The 27,112-nt window shown below is 38.6% G+C and overlaps 2 protein-coding genes across 23 annotated transcripts; one reads left to right on the top strand and one right to left on the bottom strand.

Annotated features, from left to right (window-relative positions):
* Window positions 1-4,563: 4,563 nt before the first annotated feature.
* Window positions 4,564-16,231, bottom strand: CBX3 (chromobox 3). Of its 2 annotated transcripts, XM_081146364.1 has the most exons (7): window positions 15,668-16,231; window positions 15,341-15,498; window positions 14,169-14,220; window positions 11,342-11,484; window positions 9,015-9,177; window positions 6,418-6,512; window positions 4,564-5,865 (listed from the first exon to the last, which is right to left on the bottom strand). In XM_081146364.1, the coding sequence occupies exons 3-7, from the start codon at window positions 14,190-14,192 to the stop codon at window positions 5,739-5,741; spliced, it is 552 nt and encodes a 183-aa protein (XP_081002490.1). In that variant the 5' UTR covers window positions 14,193-14,220; window positions 15,341-15,498; window positions 15,668-16,231; the 3' UTR covers window positions 4,564-5,738. The 2 variants fall into 2 exon arrangements, with proteins under 2 accessions (XP_081002490.1, XP_081002491.1); XM_081146365.1 differs by lacking the exon at window positions 15,668-16,231 and having other exon boundaries at window positions 14,169-14,214; window positions 15,341-15,496.
* On the top strand, window positions 15,572-26,663 carry HNRNPA2B1 (heterogeneous nuclear ribonucleoprotein A2/B1). Of its 21 annotated transcripts, none has more exons than XM_081146350.1 (13): window positions 15,572-15,821; window positions 16,519-16,636; window positions 19,433-19,468; window positions 19,566-19,676; window positions 19,850-19,996; window positions 20,308-20,518; window positions 20,659-20,760; window positions 20,838-20,918; window positions 21,608-21,670; window positions 22,902-23,021; window positions 23,273-23,395; window positions 23,923-24,005; window positions 24,165-24,662. In XM_081146350.1, the coding sequence occupies exons 2-12, from the start codon at window positions 16,631-16,633 to the stop codon at window positions 23,982-23,984; spliced, it is 1,062 nt and encodes a 353-aa protein (XP_081002476.1). In that variant the 5' UTR covers window positions 15,572-15,821; window positions 16,519-16,630; the 3' UTR covers window positions 23,985-24,005; window positions 24,165-24,662. The 21 variants fall into 21 exon arrangements, 14 of the variants coding, with proteins under 14 accessions (XP_081002476.1, XP_081002488.1, XP_081002484.1 ...); XM_081146358.1 differs by having other exon boundaries at window positions 15,586-15,668; XR_013999468.1 differs by lacking the exons at window positions 15,572-15,821; window positions 24,165-24,662 and adding exons at window positions 25,382-25,514; window positions 26,125-26,663 and having other exon boundaries at window positions 16,424-16,636.
* The last annotated feature ends 449 nt before the right edge of the window (window positions 26,664-27,112 follow it).

The following is a 27,112-nucleotide window of genomic DNA, read 5'->3' as shown; positions in this document are numbered from 1 at the left end:
CTTATGGTGGAAACTGGTTATAATATTTACCTGGTCCTTACTAAGGACCAGACATTGACCTCTAGGAGTTTTCATGTTTCTCATTTAACCCTAAAAATCCCATGAGATAAATATCTTCATTATCATTCTCTAAGTATTACAGATGAGAATATTAAGGCATAGGGAGGTTAAGTAACTACAATAAATAGCTGAGCTGGAAAAAAAAAAGGGGGGGGGATAAAACCATTAAAGAAAAATAGTTGAGCTGGGATTCAAACCCATGGGGTCAAACTCCAGAGCCAGTGCCCTGAACCACTGTTATTTTTGTCTCTTGACCAGTAATTTCCCCTAGCAAAGCAAGTTTGAGTTGGCTATCTCCCACTTTCAGCCAAATTATGTAATATGTACTGTAGGAGTACCAAGTACAGTTGACCCTTGAACAGAGGGAGAGGGGCTGGAGCGCTGACACCCTCCCCGCACAGTCAAAAATCCACACATAACTTTTGACTCCTCCAGAACTTGCTTCTTGGTGTTTATAGGGAGACTGACCCAAGGACCCCTTAAGGACACCAAAATGTGCAGATGTTCAATTCCCCCATATAAAATAGTGTAGGTCAATGCATACAATTGGATTTCCGCATCTGTGGACCCTGCAACTGCAGATCGTAAACAGTACGAGCATTTCTTGAAAAATAAATGTGTGTATGTGGACCCACACAATTCAAACTGCTGTTCAGGGGTCAACCGTAATACACAAAGGAATCAAAGGAATGCCTCAATCTAAGGGTCTCCAAAGACATTTAGTATCTTTCACCTCAAACTTCTCTTTCCTTTCTCACTAAATAGCATTTTCATCCATCCACAATGAAATGAAATCTCGGAGTCATTCTGGTTCCATTCCTTCCCAGGCCCATCACCTCATTTTATATCGCAAAGTTTCATTCTACACACACATATTGGGCAGTTGCTATAGACAACACTCTATTTCCTAACCAGTCCCTTTCTTTATTCCCACAGCTAATGCCCTAGAGTTCATGTAAATAGCATTGCTCTTTAATTGTTTTAGGCTCTAGTTCCCTCCCCTGTAAAATGGGGTCAATCATACCTACCACCCCACAGAGCTATTTGAAGATTAAATAAGATAAAGTATGAAAAACACTTAGCACAGTAGTCAACAACTGTTAGGTATTTCTTCTAGGAACTAGATAATTCTCATATGTGCTCGTGGAGATTTTAATTCTTTGTTTTTATAGCAAAAACATGAACTATAATGGGAAAATAGACTCCAAATGAATACAATTTCCTATTTTTGTACTTCTCCAGGTGACTTATGATTGTCTGCAGAAATCTTTCAACTTAATATAAATTTAGAATATACATATAAAATCCCATCAAAAACCCCAACAATCCTCAATTCCCCCCCCCAATTATTCTATTGAGAGGTAAGTTAATAATTGTTGTGATCTGAAAAGTACAGCACATTCATAGGAGGCACTATATTCAGGAAAGAGATCAAGCTATGAGGATTCTTAACAAGACAGACTGGCATGTACTACAACTTCCTTGATTATATTGTAGTTGATTAAAATTGTTCTAAGTTGTTAAAATTGCTCCCCGTTCAGTGAAAGGTACTCATTAATTTATTCAACCAATAAGGGACTATCTTATAGGCTACAAATACACATACTATTCATTCTTCACTTCATATTAGAGATTATCTTTCCTAGACACCCAATTTTCACATCGGTTTAATAAAACAAAATAATGTATATTATAAAAATCAAATATAAGACACCTATTCATCCTTACCCCTTAAAACACACACATACACGCAGAGAAAATTTAAAGGCACTTTTCATTAGCTTTCTAGGGGAATGTAACCTATACATATGAGCCCAGCTAGGAGCCTAGTGGGATATTTAAGACAAACACAAACCTGAGCTGTTCATTGTATGACAGAAATAGAAAATGAAAATATAGTAATGACCAAGCTGAAGCTCATGTCCTCACATTTTCTTTCCAACATATTCTCTTCATTGCCTGCTTAAGGTTCAGAAACTTGGAAATTACTGTCCATGGTAATTACTACCAAACACCCTGTGCAGTATCAGGTCCTGTCAGAATTACCAAGAACCAGATCTCTGGTTTATAAACAAGGGACATTCATTTATCTTCAACTACAAAAGGAAAGCACAGGGAGGGGGGAAAAGCAATGAAGGACCGCAATATTAAAACTTCAGGGGTTTGAAAAGTAGCTTATTGATGATAAACTGTAGGTCAGTGTCCCCTTGTCTCAATGGTATTACATTTGGGGATCTTGCCAAACCAGTATTTATCCAGGTGTTCAAACAGATTCCAGGCCCTTAATGAAACAGAAAAACTTCAGCTTTATCTGCTGGCCAACTTTTTTTGTAGTGCTGTGATTATTTTCTTTGATCCACAGGATTAGGAAAACTTTCCTATCTATACCTCCAACTTCTTCCCAGTGATATTGATGTCCGCATCGGCAAACAAAGATCACAAACCGCACTGGCCAGGTGGCTCAGTTGGTTAGAATGTCGTCCTGTACACCAACAGATTGTGGGTTCGGTTCCCCGTCAGGACACATAGCTAGGTTGTGGGTTGGATCCCTGGTTGGGGCACATACAGGAGGCAACGGATCGGTATTTCTTTCCCCTTCCTCTCTCCAAAAATCAATAAAAACATGTCCTCAGATGAGGATTTAAAAAATTTGTATTAGTTTTATGTGTCAACTCTAGTCATTCTTTATCTTCTAGATTTTGTGTTGTTTAAAAATACCTTTTATATCCTGAAATTGAAATTATATGGATTTTTTTTTTTTAATTGATTTCAGAGAGAGAAAGGGAGAGGGGGAGAGATAGAAACATCAATGATGAGTCATTGACCGGCTGCCTCCTGCAGGCCCCAGACCGGGGGGGATCAAGCCCGCAATCCGGGCATGTGCCCTGACTGGGAATCGAACTGCGATCTCCTGGATCCTAGGTCGATGCTCAACTGCTGAGCCACACCCAGCCGGGCTGGATATTCTTTTAAATTTTCATTAAGTCACCTTTACCGTCATGCCTTTAACCAGAGATTTTGTTGAATATTGTGATGAAGGTTTCTGATTTTTGTGTTTTCTAATCCTCACCCAAGGCTATGTTTTCATTGACTTTGAGAGCAAGGGAGAGGGAGGAACGTCGATGGGTTATCCACACTGCCGGGCTGGGGCACCTTCCCAAGCTTCGACTCCCCCTCCCACCCCGTGGGAACACATGAAGGCCATCTGTAGGCGACCGGGAGACCTTGGGAGCCCAGCCAGCCTCTTGGTCAGGGGAGAAGCTGCTTCTGAACGTGAGCCTGAACTATAAACCCAAGAGAAACAGCTTGAGTTTTGATTTCACACAGCCACCCTGCATGCTGTTTGCTTTGTTCTCTGTACTCCATGTAATCCTGTACTGGGAAAGTTTGGGTTGTATTAAAACAATTGTGCCCACCAGCTGCCCCCGGTGTACACCAAAGTCCTAATAAAACCATGTCTCTCACAGCCAGTTTTCTGGGTTATTTCTTTGGAATCCACAAACAATAATACACTAAGGTTTCCCCGTATTTTGGCTCTTTGCATAATATCCCTGTATTAAAATAAAACATTTTTGGCAGCTCTTTCTCTAGAGCACACCAGTGCCTTGCCCCTCCTCCTTACCCCAGGCACCTTCTCTCTGCCTTTTGTTTTCATAAGTTTCAACAGCTTTTTTTTTTGCCTCTGTAACTTTTTTCCTGAGCCCACACAGCCCAGGTGGCTCACTTCTACCTGTGACTTTCTAAAATAAACATTTTCTTGTAAAAAATAAAACACAAAACTTTTTGACTACTAAGTTATAAGACATTGTTCTAAGTGTCTCTCACGTACACATTTCATCTTTATAGAAACCACAACTTACCTACTTTATAGATGAAGAACTGAGGCATAGAAAGTAACAACTTGAGGGACTACGCTACACCGGTTTTGAAGATGGAAAGGGCCAGAAACCAAGGAACGTAGACGGCCTCTAGAAAAATAACCAAGGAAATAGACTTTACCATTAGAGCCTCCTTGGAAGGAAGCAGGTGTTACCCTTGACTTTAGTCCAGTGAGACCAATTTTGGACTTCTGACTTCCAGAACTGTTCAGGTCATAAACTTATGTTGTTTTAAGCAATTAAATTTGTGGCAACTTTTTTACAGCACTGATAAGAAACTAATACAACATAAAGAGGGACTTTTTTTTTTTAAATTGAGGTTAAGTCACATAAACGTGTGTTAGTTTCAAGTACATGACATAGTAATTCAGTGTATACATTGTGGAATGATTTCCTTTTCTCTGTGTGGATTTTGGGAATTAGTAGAAACAGATCTAGTACAATTGGATCACTCCTATCAGAAGACCTGTTTTTCAGATGGAGTTTTAATAAACTATATTCTAAGTATCAAAATTTCACATGAAATTAATCCCCCCCCCCCAAAAAGCATTTTTGTGGAAACACATATCTGTGGATGTTTCTACTCAGTATAAAGACAATCAGATGAAGAAAAAGTCTAACCACATAAAGGAATATAAAACTATTTATTGACCACTGTTTACCAGTATTTACAATAAAGTAAACAATATACAGTTGGGTAACATTCTTTTTACTACAAAGCTACTGTTTTTCCTGGCTTCTGCTGAACCAGTAACCCAAATACTGAGACTGAGCCTACATGTAAGGAATGAGCTGGAGTAAAGAGAAAACATGCAGGTCAAGAGTTTAGATTACAAAAGTTTGCCCACCCATTTATTCCAGCAGGTCCTAAATTGCCGCGGTCTCTAATGATCTGATTCGGTATCCACAAATAAAGTCATACACATTCCATGATCTTAACTTTTTAGTCAATATAGCACAGGGATTTCAACTTCTTGAAAAGGAACAGTGTACTAGGCGATACCTTTAAAAATAAGTGTTGCTTGCCTAATTAAAACACATGAGGGTTTGTCTAGTTTTCTCATTTGGGTGGGGCGGTTGTTGATAGTGATAAAATTTTCCTTTCTGGGGTTTTGCAAATAAACTTGCATTTATGATTGTAGATATGGATTCTGATATGGCTACTTTTGAATTGTCCAACTTAAACTGCCTACATTATATTTAAAGTGCCCAATTAATTACAAATTATCTATTTAATTTCAAAGGTCAAAGCTTCAGGAAAAATTTCAATTTAACTTTAAGTGATTTCTTAGGTTGCTGAAAATGATGGCAGCCCAAGAAACATGAGCTTATGTATGGTTGTGAAATGCCTTTTTTGTTTTGGTTAAAAAAGAAAAAAGAAAAAAAGAAAGGAAAATCATTTACATATGTATACACACACCCACCCCCAAATAAACAAAAACCCCACAATGATCCTTAGGCATATATGAGTTAAACACAAATTCTGACTGAGTAATGACTATGCAGATTTCCTCCAACATTTAGAAAAGCTGTTCTCCAATGCAGAGGAAAAAACACACCATGGTATCAAATGTTCTTTTCTGATAAAGGAAGAGACTACAGAAAGCTTTTGTTCAAAGTAACCAGTGCTACAGATGCAACCCCCCCAACAACTCCCCCAGTACTACTTCAAAACAAACATATCAAACTTGATTTTCATTAGAATGCAGTTCTTTCTTCACACTAATAAATCAAAAAAAAAACACCAAGACCCAGATTTTATATATATATATAAATATATATAAAAAGCAACGCAAACAATTATTGGGCTTCGTCTTCTGGACAGGAATGCCAAGTTAGTCTCTCTTCATAAAAAGCAATTACAATTTGAGGACACTTCATATTTGCCTCTTTTGCCAGCACCAAATCAGCCTCATCTGAATCTTTCCTGTTGTGAAAAAAAGAAAAAAAATCAGCTAAAAGTCTAAACCCTTTTTGCCAAATGAGAATTGTTTGATAAATCATAACTTAATCAAAGGTTATTTAATGCTTCAGGAGGGTTATGTGGTACTTGTGCCAGAGTTCCAATAAAATTTCTTTTTACAAAACAGGTCAGTTTGCCAACCTTTACTTTGAAATGCTATTAGCAAAGGTAATTAGAATCACCTTTTCAGCAGATTATTCTCTAATGATGGAAACTGTATTTATAAAACCTTTTCTAGCTAAAAACCTCACAAAAAAAAAAAAAAAAAAAAAAAAGCCCATTGCCCTGGCCGGGGAGCTCAGCTTGTTAGAGCATCATCCCCAATACACCAAGGTTGTAGGTTCAATCCCCAGTAAGCACACAAAAGAATCAACCAATGAATGCATAAATAAGTGGAACAACAAATAGGTGTTTCTTTCCCTCCCTCCTTTCTTCTTCTCATTCTCTCAAAAAACAAAACAAAAAACCCCATCTATTTGTACTTTATCATATAACTGCAATCACCCCCACACTTACCATTTCATGAGAAACATTAACTCTCCACTGCTGTCTGTGGCACCAATTATTCGTTCAGGATCAAGACCTCTAGCAAAGCCTCTTGGTTTATCAGCCTGTTTAAGAGGTTAAATGATTATTTACTTAAATGTTCCCATACATTTTTCCATACAGCAAACTAAAAACCTTCCAATAGTGAAACAAATTGACTACAACACACCCCATATTTAGCACTAAAACACATCGTAATTTCTATTAACCTTACAAGCAGAAAAAAACACAAATCTGGATGTCTAAAAGCATTCTGAATCAAAACTTAAGAAAACAAACTAATCCCTTTATTTCTGATCAATTACTAATTATAAATCCTTGAAGTTAACATTTCAAATCACCTCCAGGAAATAGTCTAAATTACCCATATATTTATAAAGCACATACAAAAATACAAACAGCAAAGTAGTACAAGTAGTATAAAACTCAAGACTAATCAGTACTGTAATCAATCTGAATCATAAGAAATCTTATAAAATACTTCCTATAAACCAGTGATTCTGTCATTTGAGGGTTCCTGGGAATCCCTGAGACCTTTTAGGGTGTCTGTTTATCTGTAAAGTCCCCTCTTTTCATTTATTTGTTACTTGAGATTGTCTTCACATCCCTCCACCAAACATAACACAGCAAATCAAATAGAGAACTACTATTAAGCCAGATATTGAAAAGATTTGCAAAAATGTAAAATGACACTCTTCACATTTAAAGCTACTTTTCAGGAATAGTTATGAACATGCAAGAGGTTTTGCCATTCTTAAATGAATACACAAACATTTAGAAATTTCTATTCTTCGGGATCCTAAATAATTTTCTGGAGACCAAAAAAGTTCTAAGAGTTGTCAAGATAAACAAATCCTTTCACCCTATCCAGACTTTCATGTCAATATCCCAGACTCTGGAGTCAGATGCCTAGGTTAGCTAGAATTTGGTTCTAACCTCTACTAGCTGTGTGGCTCTGGGCAAGTTAACCTCTTTGTGGTTTAGAATACCCCAAAAAGAGGAATAATTATGCCATCTGTCTCACAGACTTTTTATGTATATGAAATGGAAATTAAGTTATTATTCAGAAGACTGCTTGGCACAACGTAAGGGCTCAATGCATGATAACTAGCTATTGTTACTAAACAGTGCTTCTGTTGAGACATACAGTAGTCCCTCGTGATCCACTCAAGAAAATACATTCAAGACCCAATGGGTACTTGAAACTGTGGATAGTACTAAACCCTACACACAACGTCTTCCCCTATACACATATACCCATAATAAAGTTTAATTTATACATTAGGCACAGTAAGAGATTAACTAGTAATAAAATAGATCAATTATAATATTGTATAATAAAAGTTACATGAACGTAGTCTCTCTCAAAATACCTTATTGTACTGTACTCACCCTTCTAGTGATGATGTGAGATGATAAAATGCCTACATGATGAGATGAATGACGTAGGCATTGTGATGTAGCTTTAAGCTACTAATGACCTTCTGATGATACATCAGAAGGAGGGATCATCTGCTCCCGGTGATCCTGGATCATTGAGCCATGACGATGTTGATGGTTGGATGTCAGGAGCAGAAATGTCGTTGGTTGGGAAAATTTAGTATTTTTGGAACTCAGTAGACCACTGGTAACTGAAACCACGGATATGAGGGGACTAGTGTATACTGATTCTTAACATTATTGCTTTTTTGCTTTGGCTGCTAAAGTATCCAGAACCAAATCTATAGCCAACCTGTTTCTCATCTGTAAAATGGAGATAATACCTATAATCTTAATAGAGATGTCATGAACACTTAATGGATTATCTGTAAAGTATATGGCATCTAGTCCAAATGATCAAATTTTAAATGAAAAGACCTTATCAAGAAACCTGTATTGTATGTTTTGTCCCAAGCCTAAATACTAATTCAGAACCAAGAACCTTTCCCAAACTACCATGCCCAGTACAAAGGGTAAGTATAATTTGTTTTGAAGTTGAAGGTAGAAGCAGAGTTATGTGATTTGCCCAAAGCCACAGAGACACCAGCAAAGATTGGAGCAAAACACACATGGAGTGAAACCAACTGTCTCAATTCACGTCAATAAAACAAAAAATGTTATCAAAGATTACATCAAAATCAAAGTATTGTTTCGCAATACTTTGATAATACAAAGATTGCATGCAGAAGTACTTGTGTTCAAAGCTGCTAATGGTCAACAATCAGTATGTGCTATGTGAATTGTTTTCACTGTACTGCAAGGAATTTCAATGACTTAATGTTAGTATTCTTTGTATTTAGGACTGCTAGTCTTGGATCACAGGAAATTGTGTGATCAGGTACCACATCCATGAACCTACCCCAAATAACACTAGCACAATTTAAATGGTATAAGCACTTACTGTATTTCTACAATGTAGGCTAAACCATGCCTATCTTTTTTGTCCTAGATCTTAAGCATTTTAAAAGGGCTTTTTAATGATATTTTAAAAGTATTCAAATTTTTAAAAGTATCCTGAAAGCATTTTAAACATCAAGCCATTAACCTTTTACAAAGAGCCAGCTTGGTGGGCAACATTTTATACTTACAGCATCTCTTTTCTTCTTTGATTTGCTATCATCAGATTCACTGTCAGATAAAGACTTTCTCTTTGTGCCATCTTTTTCTTTACCAGCTTTTTGAGAATTAAGAAATGCTTCAATTAACTCTGGGCAATCTAAATTTTCTTCAGGTTCCCAAGTATTGTCAGCACTGCATTCAGTTAAAAAAAAAAAAAAAGTTCATTCAATTAAACATGGTTTATCACCGTCGTCCAGATTCTTTTAATATACGTGAAAAGTCCTCTGTGATAACCATTTGTTCCCTACCCCTCACATTCTTTTGACACAATCTGACTATACTTCCCCCTTTATGTCTTCTTTCACAGCCCAAAGGGGCCATCTGCCATATTACCCCTAGGTTAACAAAACCTGATTCTAGTAGAATAACTGGAGCTAAAATTTTTCCAAATCATGAAAACCCACTTCAGAATTTCTCTGGAAGAGCTTTTAAAAAAATGTAGATTCTTAATTCCCACAGTAAATTACTTTAACAAATTAATCAGAAAATACCTAGCGTTAAGGCCTCTAATACTGCATTTTAAAATAATTCAGAGTCATTCTCCAATTTCTGCTGTCTGCTGAATGCTCAAGTTGAAAAATGATATAAAGAAGGGCTTGGCAACCGGAAAAAAGTCAAATCCAGCCTTCTGTGTGGCTGGCAAACTAAGAATGTTTTGTACATTTTTAACTGGTTGAGAAAAAATTTCAAAATGAAAATTATAAAATTAGAATTTTAGGGCTCATAAACAAGGGCTGGAAAGAAAACAAGCATCAATTACCAATTGTAAAAGTAAGATCATCCTTCACTAGTGATAGGCTTGCAAACTTTGTGTGCTCTGATCCAAAGAGCCTTTACACAAGATAAAGTGAAACTAATAATTTCAGAGATGCTAGGAAAGGTGTTATTAACCTCTGCTGATTTTCTGAGACTCCAAAAGAGCTGAAGTGGAGCCTCCATTCTGCAGTGTTCTTTTCGTTACAGCTTCCTATACTACCTAATACAGAGTACCACACATAGTAGGCTCTCAATCATACTAGTGGCCTTAAGTTTGGGGAGAAAGGGAGAAGAGGAGTTAGTTTCTTAACATTTAATGGGTAGGTCATAGAAACAAACAGCTTTAAGTGTCCCATGGGGTTAAAAAACCAAACAACAAAAACCAACTCTCTACCATATGAAGGTTATCAACTCTTTGGCAAACTGGTTAAATCTAATTTAAAAACAGTTCAGATTTACTTGCTTGGTTCAGCTATCGGTAGGAAATTTTTTTAGGGGTAAATTATGAACTTATGATAAATACTTAAGCTCAACTAAGGATACTGAAAAGATAAATAGGAAAACCTAAACCTTCCATTCAATTCATACTTCCCAAACTGCTAGGGGAGGTTGCTTTAAAATGTGAATGGTGAAGGTAGTAGATTACAGATAGCTGGAGCCTAATATTTAACTATCATACTCTTCATCTCCACCATCCTCAGAAAAAATTTTGTAGATCTCTACCTTTCCATTATTAATAGTTGCTGCCTGTGGAGCCTGTTTTTGGGGTGTAAGAAGAATCCAAGCAGATTAGCACATGATAAACTATTAAGGGTATAATTTCTGTGAGCAAGTTATTCACAAGACAGTTAATATTGTGGAGCAGTTATGAGAGCAACTACTAACAAGGAACATGAGGAACCACGGAGTTTAAAAAATGCCCAGACTAGTTCTTAGAGATTAGGATATGGTAAACTTACTGTAAGAGCTGGATCATAATGAGCACTTCTGTTTAAGACCTACTGGTCTACATTATAGAACTTCTATGTATTTTAGTGCCCTCCTTATGTAAGGAAATGATGTACATTAGGTATTCTAATTAGTACAATATCTAGCTACATTAAAATGAATCACATAGCCCTGGCCAGTGTGGCCCACTTGGTTGGGAGTAGGCCCGTGCACTGAAAGGTTTCAAGTTCGATTCCCAGGTAGGGGGGGCATGCAGGAGGCAGCTGATCAAGGGTCTGCTCTCACTGATGTTTCTCTCTCCCCCTTCTCCCTTCCTCTCAATAAAAAATCAATTAAAAATCTTTAAATAAATGCATTACATAGTAAACTATACTCTACAACAGTTCTATTGTACTTTCCAAGATAATCAACTAGTCTCGAATTTGCTTGGCTAAACTGTAGGCTAAAAATTTGGTGTTTTAAAACAGATCTCAAACAAGCTACCTTGGACTAAAAGAATTAAATTTAAAGAAATTTGGGAAAACTGATAAAAGATCTCAGGTTTTAAATGACACAAGTGCAGTCAAACATATACTAAAAGAGATTCACTTACTCTGTGAATCCCTTCCACTTCAGAAAATACTCCACCTTCCCATTCACTACGCGTCGGTCCAATACTTTTTCCACTACAAATTCTTCAGGCTCCGCCTCTTCAACTTTTTTACTCTTTCCATTTTGTTTCTTTCCCATTTTTTGCTAAAACAAAACAAAGAATTACAAAATACCTTCTTTTATTTTTGGGTACATTTTAATGGCTAAATTGCTTACATTATTGTTGAATTTGACACCTAAATTTTTACTTCCGTATGCCAGGGTAGACACCTTCTGAAAAAATAAAAGTCAACAGAAAGGAATACTTAATTCTGTTGGTTTAGCTTAACCCTATCACTTACCACCCTTCAATGAAATAATACAAAAAAATACTGTGGAAAATACTGTTACCTTTTCCTAGTCTTATTTCTAAATAGTCTACAAGGCTGTGTTTACTAAAGTTTTCACGCATTTTAACTACAACACAGCCACACACTAGAAGGTATCAGAAGATTAGATAGAGGACAAGAGTAGACAGTGATAGGTCTTAAGTGAACTATAAATCAGCTGAAATCATAGCCGTCAAACTCTAAGACCCCCCCCCCCTTTGTCAATTCAAACACCTATGTTAAAAGCCTCAGCAATATTAAAAAAGGGCTGACTGCAAGAATGAAAAAACATGGTTCAGAATCCTGGTATCAACTGCAGGGTCAAACAAGGAGACGATGAATAGACTAAAAAGGACAAGATTCTTTTTCCATCATCTCTGTTGGAGCAAAGCTATAATGCTGTCATTTCAAGAGGTCAAAATGCTGGATCAGTGTAATTGTGAAAAAAATCCTTCTTTCTTGGTTTCTCAAGTCTAAACTGGGCCCTGGCCAGGTAGCTCAGTTGGTTGAAGCCTTGTCCCATACACCAAAGAGCTTCAGGTTCGTTTCCCTGTCAGGGTGAGCAGAGGTGGCAACAAATCAATGTTTCCCTCTCTCTCTAAAATCAATAAACACATATCTCCAGGTGAGGAGTTAAAATAAAAAAGAGTCTGAATTGGTAGCCAACAAAATTCACGTTTTTTTTTAAAAAAAAACTATAACACTAAGAGGCAGAAGACCAAGCCCAACCCACTATTTTCTAATAACTCAAACAGATTTGTTACACAAGGACTGAAAATGAATAAATTTTTAAAACCTCACAGAACTAAATGGTTAATTAGAAAAGACTAAAGGGAAAAAAAACCCCAAATGTTATACTCATTTTATAATCGTTTCATCTTAAAACAGGTGCTATTAGAGCACAAAAAGTAACAGCAATGCCAAAAGATTACAAAAGGACATTAAAACGATGTAGTCATTTAGAGATACACACATCACTTGGTCACTACCCAACTGGTCAATTTTCTGCTTCTGTGCAGTATAGGAAGATTAAGTACGGTAGTTTAAAGAGTGAAGAAAAATTGGTGTGGGCAAAAGCTTATCAGACACTAATCCTAAATGTCAAACAAAATAGCTAGGTCCAGGAAGGTAAGAGAGGAACAGATGAAAGAGAATGACAAAAATAAACACAAAGTTAAAAGGATAAACCCTGATTAAAACAAATTGGCATAAAAAATGAAGAATTTATTACAACAGCACTCATAAGCTAGCCTGAAGTGCTCATGCCCCTTTCCCAACTTAGGTTATAGCACTGTTATCTCACAACACAAAGGAAATCATTTGGATATAGGTAAAGCCAATTCATTTATACACACTTTGCTTTCTTCACTGATTATGGAATTTGAAGGACAGTTCAATCCCGAAGGGGCAGAGAAGACGCTTTGTGCTTTTTCCACTGATGGCTTTGATGAGAATCATTTGTACCAGAGACTCACCAGACAAACTTTATATTTCATATTTCCCAGGGTATTTCATTTATGTGTCATCGTTAAATCTAACATGACACAAATTATAAATCACCGACTTGCCCTTTTTAGTGTGAAATCCAAGAGAATATACAAACCAAAACCAAATGTTTTGCTTTTATTTAGATGTTAATACTCACCTTTACATGCTTAAGATTATTATTAATGCAATGTGTTAGAATACTGTGGGAACCATAACTTTGAATTTCATGATTCTCATGTGACGATCCCAGTGTTTTTAAACTTATAACTGAATATACGTATGTCTTTACACATTCGTAGAACTTTTAATATTTAAGAACACAAACTCTGGATTCAAGAAATTGCTGGAGAGAAAAAATTTACTCAGAAGTTCAAGGTCTACTCTTCTCTCCTTCCTGGATGTATGAGCAAGTTGGTTCATTTTGTATATTAAAAAAAAAATTGCAATGATTCAAATTTAAGGCCCTTCTGTAGTTTAGAATAAGTTTGAAATATGACAAAGTGCCCAAAGTATTTGAAAGATTCAATGAGTTTTGTTCCCATCTAAGTGTACTGTACAAGATACCTGTTCTTTAAGCGGGGCAATACTGCAAATACTTGATTTCTCTAGAATTCAGTAGTGAATTAGGTAATATGCCAATTAACGAGGGCTTTACTGCTTTGTCTGCCCAAGCTTATAACATGTTCTTTCATGTTACATAAATACGTGCACTTTTATTTCAAGATAAGTATACTTAACATACATACTGTGCTCTACTCTCAAGATTAGGGTCCTTTAATTTAATCAATATACTATTAAGCCAAGTCAATAAGTATCTCAATGTGATGATTTCCTTTTGGCCGATAATTCCTCCCCGTAACACTGGGGAGTATTAATGGATGTCAATTTCTCAACCACTGAAATGCAAAGTTATAATTTTCAGGGGAAAAAATGAGTTAGATTCTTACATATTTTAGGTTTTTATTAACTTACCAATGTAGTTTTATTGGAGGCCATTTTTTATTGCAGGCTTGAAGAGCTATTACTAGAAAAATGCATGACAGTTAAAAGGAAGTCTGCATGACACAAAAAGGTAGCTAAACACAAGTTTTGTTTGGATTCCAAACCCCCCATGTAATACATATTCTCAAACATGTATACAAGTCCATAGAGCAGGCAAATTTGAACTCCTGTGTAAGTTGTTAGTAATATATGCCTGAGTATATCAGTCTTCTAACCAAGTGGGTCTAGAAACCTACTGGGGACAATGGTACTAAAACAGCTTTACAAGGCAAAAAAAAAAAAAAAAGACAATTTTTCCCCCAATCCGAATCTCATTTATATCATATTCAGCATTTATTTTAAAAATGGCCAAATGTTTTGGTTCAAAATCATACACCATTACCCAACCAAAATGGTAAACTACCCTCAATTTTTCCTCTAGGCCTCCTAATAGTCCTGAGAATCGCCTAGGTAATCCTAACTTGGCCTCTTCTTGGAAACCCTCCCTCTTTCCAGTCACTCGTTAAAAAACTAAAGCAAGAACACACCAAGCTGCTTCAGTCCCATTTGGTACCACTTAAAAACAAATCACCTCCTGGGCACGTCCAACCGCTCCCCTAAGAGCCAGGTCCCACCCCGGGTGAGGAAGCCGAGGCCCCCGGCCCCGCCCCCCACCCCCACCCCCACCCGGGAGCTCCGGCCTCGTGGTCAGCGCATCCGCGGGGAGAAACAAAGGCCGCGGCGCGGGGTTCAAGGGCACTGCGCCACGGGGCCCGCACTTTCCCCCGCCCAGCGGCGGCCACGTAACGGAGCTCGGGCCGCAGCCTCCCGACCCGCGGGCCGCGCCGAAGCCCCAGAGAACGCGCCGCCCTCCCCAAAGAGGCCCCGTCCCGGCCGAGCCCGAGAGGGGGAGGCGGGCCTCGCATTTTGATCGGGGGTGGGGGAGGGGTGAAGTAAAAGCGCTTTGTCTAAAAATAAGGCGGCTGCAGCCACAGTTCTCTACCCTCTCCAGGAGTCTCACCCCAACAAACTAGAGGCGCCCACCCCGCGCCAGGCCCGCGGTCGGGGGTCCCCGTTCGCCTCACGCCCCTGCCTCAGGGTCGGGTGGGGATGGGTAGGAGCCGGGAACGGGGGGGGGCGTCCCCGGGGCGCTTAAGTACCACCTCCGAGTGATCGTTAGAAAGACACCGCCTTCACCGCCTCCGTGCAGCTCCGGGTCCCGCGTCTCCCGCGTCTCCCGCGTCTCCGGCGTCTCCGGCCCTGCGCGCCTTCAGCTCGAGCCACATCCGAGGGGGAGGGGGCCGGGGCAACGCGCGCGGGGCTGCGGCGGGGAGAGGGGGGTTGGCACCGCCCACGCTACGCGACCACGAGGGGCGGAGCGGGCGGGCGCGCGCGCGCCCGGGGAGGGGGAGGGGCCGCAGGCCGCGCTGTGCCCGCCGGGAGCCCGACGCCAGACCCAGGGGGAGGGCGGTGGCAACAGCGGCACTTACGGTTCGCAGGGTGGCGCCCGGTGGTCCCCGGAGGGGAGGGAGAGGGAAGGAGGGGCGAGGACGTTGATCAAGGTCTTCTGGGCGGAGGCGTTTCTGCTTCGCTGCAGCAGCGCTGGCGCCAAAACCGGACTCCGCCCACTTCCTCGCTCTAGGGGTGGGTATCTCCAATTGCTGGGTGGTAGGGTGGTCACGAAACTTAGCTGGGGCCGAACCTGGGACGGCGGTGCGCCTTTCGGCCCCCGAGGGCTGGCCCCCAAAGATATTGACCAGAGTTAGGTTGGTGGAGCGTGAAGTGTAATTTGTTGACTAGAAGTCGCTTCGGGTGTTCCCGGAAGGGGCCGAGTCCGTCCTCTGCTCCGGGGGAGGGGGTGGGGGAAGAAAAAAGTGGGGAAGCTACAAAAATTTTTACGGCGTGAAGGCGAGATAAGGGGGTTATCAAAGGCACTGCAGAGGGGGCTGGACCTCTGAGCTGTGGATTATGCTCCACCCGAAAGCTTTAATTTCAAATTGCGCGACCGTTCCTCACCTGCCCTGCGCTAAGGCGGGGGGCTGGACCCAAGTCCCAGAGGGGGAAATACGCTGACTTGAGCCTTCGGCAATTCACTGATCCCTTTACGCAAGTGACGTCAAGCCCCCTGGCTGGAAAGGAGGGAGGAGTACGTACTTGGCGTAAGGAAGGCGTAGAGGGTTCCCGCCATTGGCGGCAGTTAAGACGTTCACGCAACGGCCTGACGTAAAGACGCGTTGGTGGGGGGGAAGGTTCTAGAAAAGCGGCGGCAGCGGCTCTAGCGGCAGTAGCAGCGGCGCCGGCTTGCCGTGCGGAGGTCCTTCTAGCGTTGTTGTTTCTCCAGCGGCGGCAGTTCTCACTACAGCGCCAGGACGAGTCCGGTTCGCGTTCGACCGCGGAGATCTCTCTCATCTCGCTCGGCTGCGGGAAATCGGGCTGAAGCGACTGAGTCCGCGATGGAGGTAACGGGTTTGAAATCAATGAGTTATTGGAAAGGGCATGGCGAGGCCGTTGGCGCCTCTGTGGAAGTCGGCTACCCGTCTCGAGGGAGAGCGGCATTGAAATTGGGCCACTTCAGAAGCGGTTGGTTTCGGGATATTTCTGAAGAGGGGGCGTTTGCGGAGGCCTGTTTATACGGCACTTTCCCCACCCTTCAGCCTCCCGGCGCCATTTCCCTTTGCTGGGGGTGGGGGATGGGGATCTCCCACATGGCGGACGCAGCCCCGCTTTAGTGTAAGTGAGGCGCGGAGGCGGCAATTTTTACGACCTTCTTAAAGCAGGCTGGTTTGGGGGCCCCGGCGCCCCTGCGTGTGAGCCTTTCGGCGGCCTTCGGGTCCTCCGGAGCGAGGCTGCGGAGGTTCCCCCTCCCCCTCTCCCGGGAACCGGATTTGGCGGCCGCCATTTTCATTCCTCTCCTTCCTCGCCGCGTTTTTCTCTTTAACTGTCTGAATTCTACTGCTTCGACTCCCTTATGAAAGAATAGAAGTGGTTAACTACTTTTCTTTTTCCCCGGGCCGTTTTCATGCCCTTTTGAGGTGGATTCCGAGTGTTTTGTGAGCTTGGATCTTTAAGCCTGCGCACCTCTTTAGAGGCTCGCTCCCTTCCCCTCGATGAAATGGCGCCATTGCGTTCAGAAGGCACGGCGAAGAGCGGGCGGGAGGGGGGTGCCAGGCTGGTTCGCACCGCTTAAGAGCCTAGAGGTAAAGCGACCTTTGGGGTGTTGAGCCCAGTTTTAAGGCGACCCGGACCACAAAGAAAACATTTTGTTTTCCAACCCTTATTTCTTTGAGTAACGGTTTTTTTCTGTGTCTGCGGTGACTAAAAAGGCCATTTGTCTTGTAACCAACTTTAAAGATAAATCAGGAGCCATCTGATTAATGCCGATTATGGGTGGCAATGGAGAAGGTTATGTGGTCGGGGACGTATTAAAGAAAATTTTATTTTCCTGAAGGATTCCCTTTGAATTGCATTTTTCGTATTCTAAATACTTCTACCTGTAAAGTTACTCTTGACTGGTTAAGACCACGCATCCTTATAAATATCAGGAAGTGAAATAAAAATGACTACCCTCAGACTTTGCTTAACACACAGCTCAGTCCTTTAATGCGTGTATTGCTGTGTCCAAGTTTTAGGCTGGGCCGCTGCTTATTTGAACTTTGTCACTTGCTTTTCTCATGTATGTTTGCAATCATGGTTGATCATTACATTGATAAGTATAAGGTCTCAAGCGAAGGGGGTTCTACCAGGGTATTTTCTTTGACCCTAAGCACGCTTGTAAAATAAATTTGTAATCGATAGTGGAAATCGGGTAAGTTTGGAGAAAACTGAGGTAAGTAATGAGCTTTTGCTTTTGTTAGTGATTTTTAAAAATTGTTGATGTACTTTTTAAATCTCAGTAATTTATTTGGGTCTTAAAAGATCTATTTCTGACGATACAGTACTTAGAATAGTAAAATCGGCTTAAGAATCCAAATATCGGTATGCCAAAGAATTAATCATTTTAATATACTTACATTTAAATGTATTGGGAGCTAGTCTGATAATTTGTTAACTGCTTTCAGAAATCTGAAAATTTTAAAATTAACTGCAGACAAAATCTCTGAGTTGCTTATCATTGTACTTTTTGTTAATGGGAGAATCATGCATGGAGGGAGAAGCCTCAATAGAACTGGTTTGAGCTGTCAGGCTATTTGCTGGGAATAAAATTTCCTTTTGTGTCAAAAGTCACATTTATTTGATCTTTTAGTTTGTAGTACACATTCGTAGCAGTTAGTCCTGGGCAATAGACCTATTCTGGTTTCTGAATATTTTAATTTGAAAACCTTGTCACCTGAAAACCGAACCAGGACTACCAATCCATGCTGAACTGGCAGCCTCAAATTTAGGACTGTTAATGCAGCATATTGGCTTGCTGGATTATGGGGATTAAAAGATTTCGGTCTAGGCTTTTTTCCTTTTTGCTTGTAAAATTAGAAACCAGTTTGCCAAAAGACCAGTAAGTTCAATACACTTAAGCTTTCTGGGTTTTCTTGTTTTTTAATAAATTAGTGAAGTATAAATGGTGGTAGTCGCAGTGTTCATTTAAACATTTCTATGTTAAATATTAATCATTTTGAAAAGTGATTACAGTGAATGTCTATTGCTGATTTCATGGCGGTTAGCTCTATAATATTCAGACTGTTTCTGAGTTGTCAATCTAAGTACCAAAAAATAGGAGTGCCCATGAAGCTGTGATGTAAATACATTAAAAATTTGTAATCCCAATGGAAAGTAGTTTAGTGGGGAAAGGATTTTTTTTTTCTTACTGTAATACATTAGAATCTCCACCAGAGGGAGCAATGAAGGAAGCAAATCTGATAAAAACTAAGTCCTGAAATGGTCAACTATGGGTTGTAAAGAACCAACTATTTTTATATTAAAAATGTCAGCTGAGTACTTAATGTTAAGCTCTTTGTTCTGGGATATAGGGCTGGATGCAAATTCTGGTAAGTCCTTTAACTCTTCAATGATGGGGAATAGATTTGTTCCTTTCTCCAAAAAGGTGGTGTTTTTTTTTTTTTTGTTTTCTTTCTCTTTTTTTTTTTTTTTTAAAGCTAAGTGATAGTGAGTTTATACGAAATAATGTCAAGTAAATTTAAACCAAGTATATGACTTTGAAACGTTTAGTACAGCTGACGCGATTTTTTGGTGTAACACAACTAATATACGCAGTTTAACATATGGTTTAAATTTGATGTAAGTTTTTTCTTTCCCTCCAGAAAACTTTAGAAACTGTTCCTTTGGAGAGGAAAAAGGTACTCTGCCAGCAGGTCACCTTATATTTAAGAATTTAATTTCCTGCATACAGAGAGAAAATGTAAATAAAAATTGAAATGGTCTTTTCCTTTGCAGAGAGAAAAGGAACAGTTCCGTAAACTCTTCATTGGTGGCTTGAGCTTTGAAACCACAGAAGAAAGTTTGAGGAACTACTACGAGCAATGGGGGAAACTTACAGACTGCGTGGTACGTTAAATATATAAAAGTGCTTTCACATACTAGTGCTTCAGCTGTTGGACTTCTGTATTTAAAATGATGAGTGACTCCTAGAGAAAATCACTTTAAAATCTAGGTTCTTCACTGAAAAATGCTATTTGAACAAATAACTAAACGAACTCCTTTCCCCATTGGTTTTAAAGGTAATGAGAGATCCTGCAAGCAAAAGATCAAGAGGATTTGGTTTTGTAACTTTTTCATCCATGGCTGAGGTTGATGCTGCCATGGCTGCAAGACCCCATTCAATTGATGGCAGAGTGGTTGAGCCAAAACGTGCTGTTGCAAGAGAGGTGAGCATAGTATTAACTTGGTGCAATAAATGCGAAGAAAATTTTGTCCCACTGAAGATAGAATGTAGTCTTTGAAAGAACTTGGTATCTAGCTCCATTTTTTTGTGTGTGTGTTTTTTTGTTTTTTTTTAAGCTACGGTAGTGTGGTCCTAGAGTAGCTTATTTGCCTGTTTTTCAAAAGACTAGTTTCTTTATAAGCTATTGCTTTACCTGGTGTTTTATCATAGGGTAGAAGCCATTTATGGTACCCAGAGATGCTGTCAATGTTTGGTTTATTGTGTCATGATTTTTCCCCCCTCCTACTACTATAGGAGTCTGGAAAGCCAGGGGCTCATGTAACTGTGAAGAAGCTGTTTGTTGGTGGGATTAAAGAAGATACTGAGGAACATCATCTTAGAGATTACTTTGAGGAATATGGAAAAATTGATACCATTGAGATAATTACTGATAGGCAGTCTGGAAAGAAAAGAGGCTTTGGATTTGTTACTTTTGATGACCATGATCCTGTGGATAAGATTGTGTGTAAGTGTATAAGCACTAGATGTGTGCTTTTTCATAGATTAAATTTTGGATATGTTCTATGACTTTATTAAAAAGGTGTACTTTGTAAGTTATAATTTATAGATTGCTGATTTATTGGAGCCTGAACTTTTCCCTTCCAGTGCAGAAATATCATACCATCAATGGTCATAATGCAGAAGTAAGAAAGGCTTTGTCTAGACAAGAAATGCAGGAAGTTCAAAGTTCTAGAAGTGGAAGAGGAGGTAACTTTTAATTCTATTTTGTCTTTTAACAACGTATTTGTGTAAATGCTTGTTACTAACTAGGGCAATTATTGTAGGCAACTTTGGTTTTGGAGATTCTCGCGGTGGCGGTGGAAATTTTGGACCAGGACCAGGAAGTAACTTTAGAGGAGGGTCTGGTAAGTTTAAGTTCTAAATGTTGAAGGGTGAATGTGCTTGACTGAAAAACTATGACTCACATTTGATTAGAATCAGGAAATCTGGCCTAATTTCAAGGAGTTATTCCTAAGTTTTTAAGTAGGTGGGATATTCTCATTTGGCCAGGGGAGAGGTAGTACTTGGGACATAACTCTTAAAACTAATAAAAGGACAATCAATTACAGAGATAATTTTATGGTCTTTTGATTTTTAAAAAGTTTTTAATCATGTTACCACCACCTTAAAAACAACCAAGCACATCTGAATAGTGAGTGAAAGTACCATAGAAGCTTTGCCTGTGGGCTTAAAAAGGTTTATATCTATGTTAAATTCTTTTGTTTCAGACTTCAAATATTTATCTGAATAAAATAATCAGGTGGGAACTGAAAGAATTGAGTTGAGCCCCCCATTTAATGTTATTTCTATGTTGAAATGAATCTTAAACTTGGGCTTACCAAATTCAATCCCCCAAATTAGGCAGTTATTCTGATTTAATTATATTTTGGTGTGTTTATTAAGAATAAAGCAGTAGTACTAGTGCTCAGCATAAAAGGAGATGGTTCCTAGTAATCAGTCAGCCACAGGTAATAATAGAGAATATGGAGGAAAGGAGGAAAAGAAACAGGATAGGTATATTAATCATAGGTAATCCTTTTTCTGTCCCTAACAGATGGCTATGGAAGTGGTCGAGGATTTGGGGATGGCTATAATGGGTATGGAGGAGGACCTGGAGGTCAGTTTGTTACACATTTTGATTTATGAGACTTAAAGTTTTAATCACTGTATATGTTTGTCCAGTTTAATGTATACATAAGATTTTTCTTAGTGTATGACATTTTACCTTTTATGAAGAGCTTAGGTGATGGTGGATTAGTTATTTGGCTTTTCCTTTATAATGCACATCTTAGCTTTTGTATAGCTGAAGGGGAAGAGTATAATTGCAGCATAGGTTTCAAAAGCAATTGGGTGAATTTGAAATGAGAATTTAAAGATGCCATCATGCTATCCTGTTTTCTCAATAAAAGAGTTGGACTATACTTTATGTACTGTTTACCTGAAAAAGTATAGGACATTGGATGTGTCTTTCACCAACATGTAAGGGGAATATATGGAAACCATTTGTCATCTTAGCCCTTGGTAAGATTAATTCCCCAGGATAACTTCTCAAATGTTACCAAAGGAATGTTTCCAAAATCCACAAGGGTGCTCCTGGGTCCAGATAAGGTTATGAGGCGCTGTTACATATCAAGTGATAAATTAGATGTTTTGTTGGATTTTAGAAAATGTTAATACCTGTTGGCAAATGTCCTAGTAAAGACATTGAAAACTGAGCTAGTAAAAGCCTTAATTTTGCCACAGATTACACACATCTAAGTTTCACCTACATCTCACTATATCCAACTTTGTTTGGAAATACAAATTTTAATTTGGTTTTATGAGAAAGATGAGTTACAAGTAATGTGAAACTAACAGTTTTTTTGGATTGCCTGTAGATTTGCTAATTTCTGATCCCCAACCCGATTTCTACTCAGGTGAAGGGTGTAGTGAACATTAGGAAACATAAACCTGAGTTGGGAACTTTGAATCTTTTAGACCAGATAAGGGGCCAGGGGTTAGCTCTTATTTTATTAGCCTACACCTCATCTGTCCTCACAAACCTTGACACTAAATACAAGGTATCCTCAAGAGAACTCTTAATACCTTTAGTTTTAGGAAAGAGCAGTAACATAGGTATTTCTCTCTAAAAGTTTTATCCAGTTGGTTGTGGATACGTACTCCCCATCCCCAAATGTTGATCAGAGATACTTTGTTCGGCCCTTGAGGCTATTCTAGAAGAGATTTCATAGAACAAATATTTTACTTGTAAAAATAATGTTTTGGGAAGCTGGAAATTAGGTGTGATAAGACAGTTCAAATGGCATTGAAAATATTAAGTAATTACTTAAAGGCTTATTTTATAATAGGTGGCAATTTTGGAGGTAGCCCTGGTTATGGAGGAGGAAGAGGAGGATATGGTGGTGGAGGACCTGGATATGGCAACCAGGGTGGGGGCTACGGAGGTGGTTATGACAACTATGGAGGAGGTAATTCACCTGCAACCTTTATGTGGGAATTTGGAGTGGAATTAATGACTTTTAATGACATTTCTTTCATTTCAATGTTGTCAGTAGTTGCCTTAAAAATTGTAGAATTGTAGATAGGTGTTTTGCATTTGTTCTGATTTACCTTTTTGGGGAGATTTGTCTTGAATACTTAACATGTATCACTGTTTAATGTTTAATTGTGTTGATTCTGAGGTTCATTATGTAAAACTTGCATTGCAACTTTTTTACAGGAAATTACGGAAGTGGAAATTACAATGATTTTGGAAATTATAACCAGCAACCATCTAACTATGGTCCAATGAAGAGTGGAAATTTTGGTGGTAGCAGGAACATGGGGGGACCATATGGTGGAGGTAATTTGTTATATTGCTTAAATTAATAATGATACAAGAATAAATACTGGTTTTATATACCCACAGCTGTAAATATACTTTTGGGAAAGTAGGTTAGATATTTTGTGGGGATTTCTTTTCCTTGACTGAGTGTTTGGCAAATAAAATTGCCAAGCACACTGCAAAGTGGAATAAATTTGTATGCGTTGTCTCTGAAAGTTAACTTGGTAATCACATGTCTTTATTCAAGTTATTCTTGAGAAAGTTTCTAGTATGACCAAATAAATTTCTTATGCTTGGTATACTTATGAAAAATCCCTTACTGGCTCCAAACGATAACCCTCTCAAAGAATAGGGTCAGTAAAATATTTTCCAAATTTAAAGGGAAAATTATGCCTATGAATCTGGATAATTTATTTTCCAAATAATTAAGATAACTAGAAGCAATCGGTTATGATTTGTTTAAAGTTTATATAGGTATAAGGTAGGATTAATAACTGTTTTGCTAATTATGGGAAATAAAGTAAGTTTGCTTTGTCCTGTTCTAGGAAACTATGGTCCTGGAGGAAGTGGAGGAAGTGGGGGCTATGGAGGGAGAAGCCGATATTGAGCTTCTTCCTATTTGCCATGGGTAAGTAGCTTTTTTGAGTTTTACATTATTATTGTCTTGGGGAGACCTAGCTGTCAGGAGTAAAAGCTTTTTAGGATCATGTTATCTTTCCTTAAAATCTGGTTAGATGGATAATTTCATAACCTATTTTTTTTTTACTCTTTACTTCTGTTGAAACAGGCTTCACTGTATAAATAGGAGAGGATGAGAGCCCAGAGGTAACAGAACAGCTTCAGGTTATCGAAATAACAATGTTAAGGAAACTCTTATCTCAGTCATGCATAAGTATGCAGTGATATGGCAGAAGACACCAGAGCAGATGCAGAGAGCCATTTTGTGAATGGATTGGATTATTTAATAACATTACCTTACTGTGGAGGAAGGATTGTAAAAAAAAAAAAATGCCTTTGAGACAGTTTCTTAGCTTTTTAATTGTTGTTTATTTCTAGTGGTCTTTGTAAGAGTGTAGAAGCATTCCTTCTTTGATAATGTTAAATTTGTAAGTTTCAGGTGACATGTGAAACCTTTTTTAAGATTTTTCTCAAAGTTTTGAAAAGCTATTAGCCAGGATCATGGTGTAATAAGACATAACGTTTTTCCTTTAAAAAATTTAAGTGCGTGTGTAGAGTTAAGAAGCTGTTGTACATTTATGATTTAATAAAATAATTCTAAAGGAAATTGTGTAATTATAGACTTTTTATTTTAAATAAGTTAAGGAGTGGGTAGTATAATTAAGGTCCATTGCAAAGTTGTTGTTATATTTGTGTAAGATAAATGCTGGTCAGATATAAGTGTGTTGTCTGCTGCAATTCATCAGGATTAAATTATCTAGATAACTTAAGGGATATCTCTGCAAGGAGAAACACCTTTTTAGATCTTTTAGATGCTGCTTCTTCAATGCAAGGAAAGGAAATAACCCCAGCGAGGTACTCTTCAGGGATACAGGTCTAGTACAAGAAAACTCTTTGGCGGCTACTAAGTTCAGCCAGTCTTAAAAAACTGTGCTGTTTCTACAAAGCTTTAACTACAGTAGTTTATAAGGATGCCAACGAAAGCTGAGGGTGTAGAGCAAATAGTCTAAGCTTCAGTTAAACTTCTTTAGGTAAGATCTTATTTACTTTTCCTTTCTTAATTTTCCTCCCCAAAAGATAAACTAATACTCTTCAATGGTCTTTCAGTATAGTGGTTCTTACGTAGTTTAACATAGCTATAAATTGAGTTTAACAATTTATAAACTCAAGAGAATAATTTCATAAACCCTGTTTTCCGGTCTGTCATTTACTTAAATTATTTTGGTTGTTCCCCCCCCCCTCCCCCTTTCCTTCTTTCCCACCCCCTCCCCCTCTATGAAGATTCAGGTGCTTAACATATCATTTTTTTCCCTGCTGGAATTTTAGCATTGATATGAACCATGGACAAGCATATTCTGCTGCCACAAAGACTGTAAAGTGCTTCATTTCAACAGCTGAGGCAAGCCAAGTGATTAATAAAGCTTTTCTTGGTTCCTTCAGTGGTGTTGGTAGTAAAATGGTAGGTAAAAGTTAGGCTGCAAGTTCAATAAATCATATGACATTTCCTTTTCTTGGTTTCTTCAGTGGTGTTGGTAGTAAAATGGTAGGTAAAAGTTAGGCTACAATTTCAACAAATCATGAAATTTCCCACCTTTACACCCATGTGTATGCACATTTCTTGGATCAAGCATTTTGAGTGAACGGATTTTTACTAATTACATTTTTAATTTGATAAGGTTATAGCTTTACATGCTTACAAGGATCAGGCTAAGGAGAGAGGTAGGGCAAAATGGTTGAATCAGATTTCAGATAATAGTTTATACTTCAAGTGTTTGTCTACATTATAAATCATGTATCTATCTAGTACTGAATACCGGGGGTATGATTGTAATTTTCCTAATTCCCTACCTTATAGGAGAGATTTAGGTTGGCTGCTGAAATTTCATTTTTTAAATGTCATCAATTTGATTGCCTGGCTTTATTGCCTTTTCAGGAATGTGATAATCAGGGCATATTCTCCTGTATGCACCAGTAAGTCTTCTTTGATCCTAGGACCACCACTGAAGTTACTTAGGTTCTATGGACAAACATGATAAACTTCTTCAGATACTTTTTTTTTCCTTTGGCAGGAAGGTGTCTTGCTGCAGGTAACTAATGAAGAAGTGGTCAACCACAGAGTCTTCAAGAAATAAGAAATTCTGTACCATCTGAAAGTAGTTCTTGTTGGTGCCTTCATTTTAAAAAGCACTCTAAGATTAAAGGGAAATGTTTTCTGATAAAATACAAACTTCATTTAGTATAGGTTCTTAATATAAAACAATTACAAGTTGAGTATTGTTTGTACAAGTAACAAAATCAGCTAGAGATAAATGTATCATGTTTTAAATTAGGTTTTGTGAGTAGACAGATTAAAGTTCTATTTTAAATATAAAATTTATAAAATAAATACTTTTGTATCCAAATACTTGGTGTAATGTTTACACATAAAATGTGTGAATCTTGTTCTATAAACCTTCAGTTGTCTAAAGAATTGCCATCCCCTAGATTTTTAAAGCAGTTTCACAAAGCTGTGCATATTACCATTTTCTATTCAATACTAATAGATGAGAAGAGCATTGTGGACATTATTGGCTGTCCCTAATAAAAATGCCATTCTTTATACACTGTATTTTTAGCGTTCGAATGCTGCTATAGTTTCTCTGGCTTTACCCTGTGCGTTCAACATTGCTGGTGGTGTTTTGAGCAGCTAGAGTGGTCCAAGTTAAGTGGTTATGCAAAGCACCAAGACATAGAATCTGTTATAGTTCAAGAAATGTTGCATTTTATCATTATCGGTAGCTGTCTTAAAAGGGTTTTGAGTGTGGTGGACACAATCTAGTAAAAGTGACTTTCATACTTTGGACATTTACCTGAAATAACAGCATAAAAATATGAAACATGTTAATGTTGGCTTGCTTGCTTTTGGTTTTGATCATGTGAAGTTTATCAGGTAAGTCAAATGAACAGCAGCTAACAGAAGATGAGCTGCTTTGTTTAAAATAGCTATTCGTCAAGGAAACTCACAATACTCTGCTTCAAATTAGGAAAATAACTGCAGGTGTCTGAAGTCTCTAGCTT

Source organism: Miniopterus schreibersii (assembly GCF_964146895.1).
Source record: "Miniopterus schreibersii genome assembly, chromosome: 9".
NCBI lineage: Eukaryota > Metazoa > Chordata > Mammalia > Chiroptera > Miniopteridae > Miniopterus > Miniopterus schreibersii.
The sequence above is the reverse complement of the archived record's forward strand: the minus strand, read 5'-3'. Positions and strand labels throughout refer to the sequence as shown.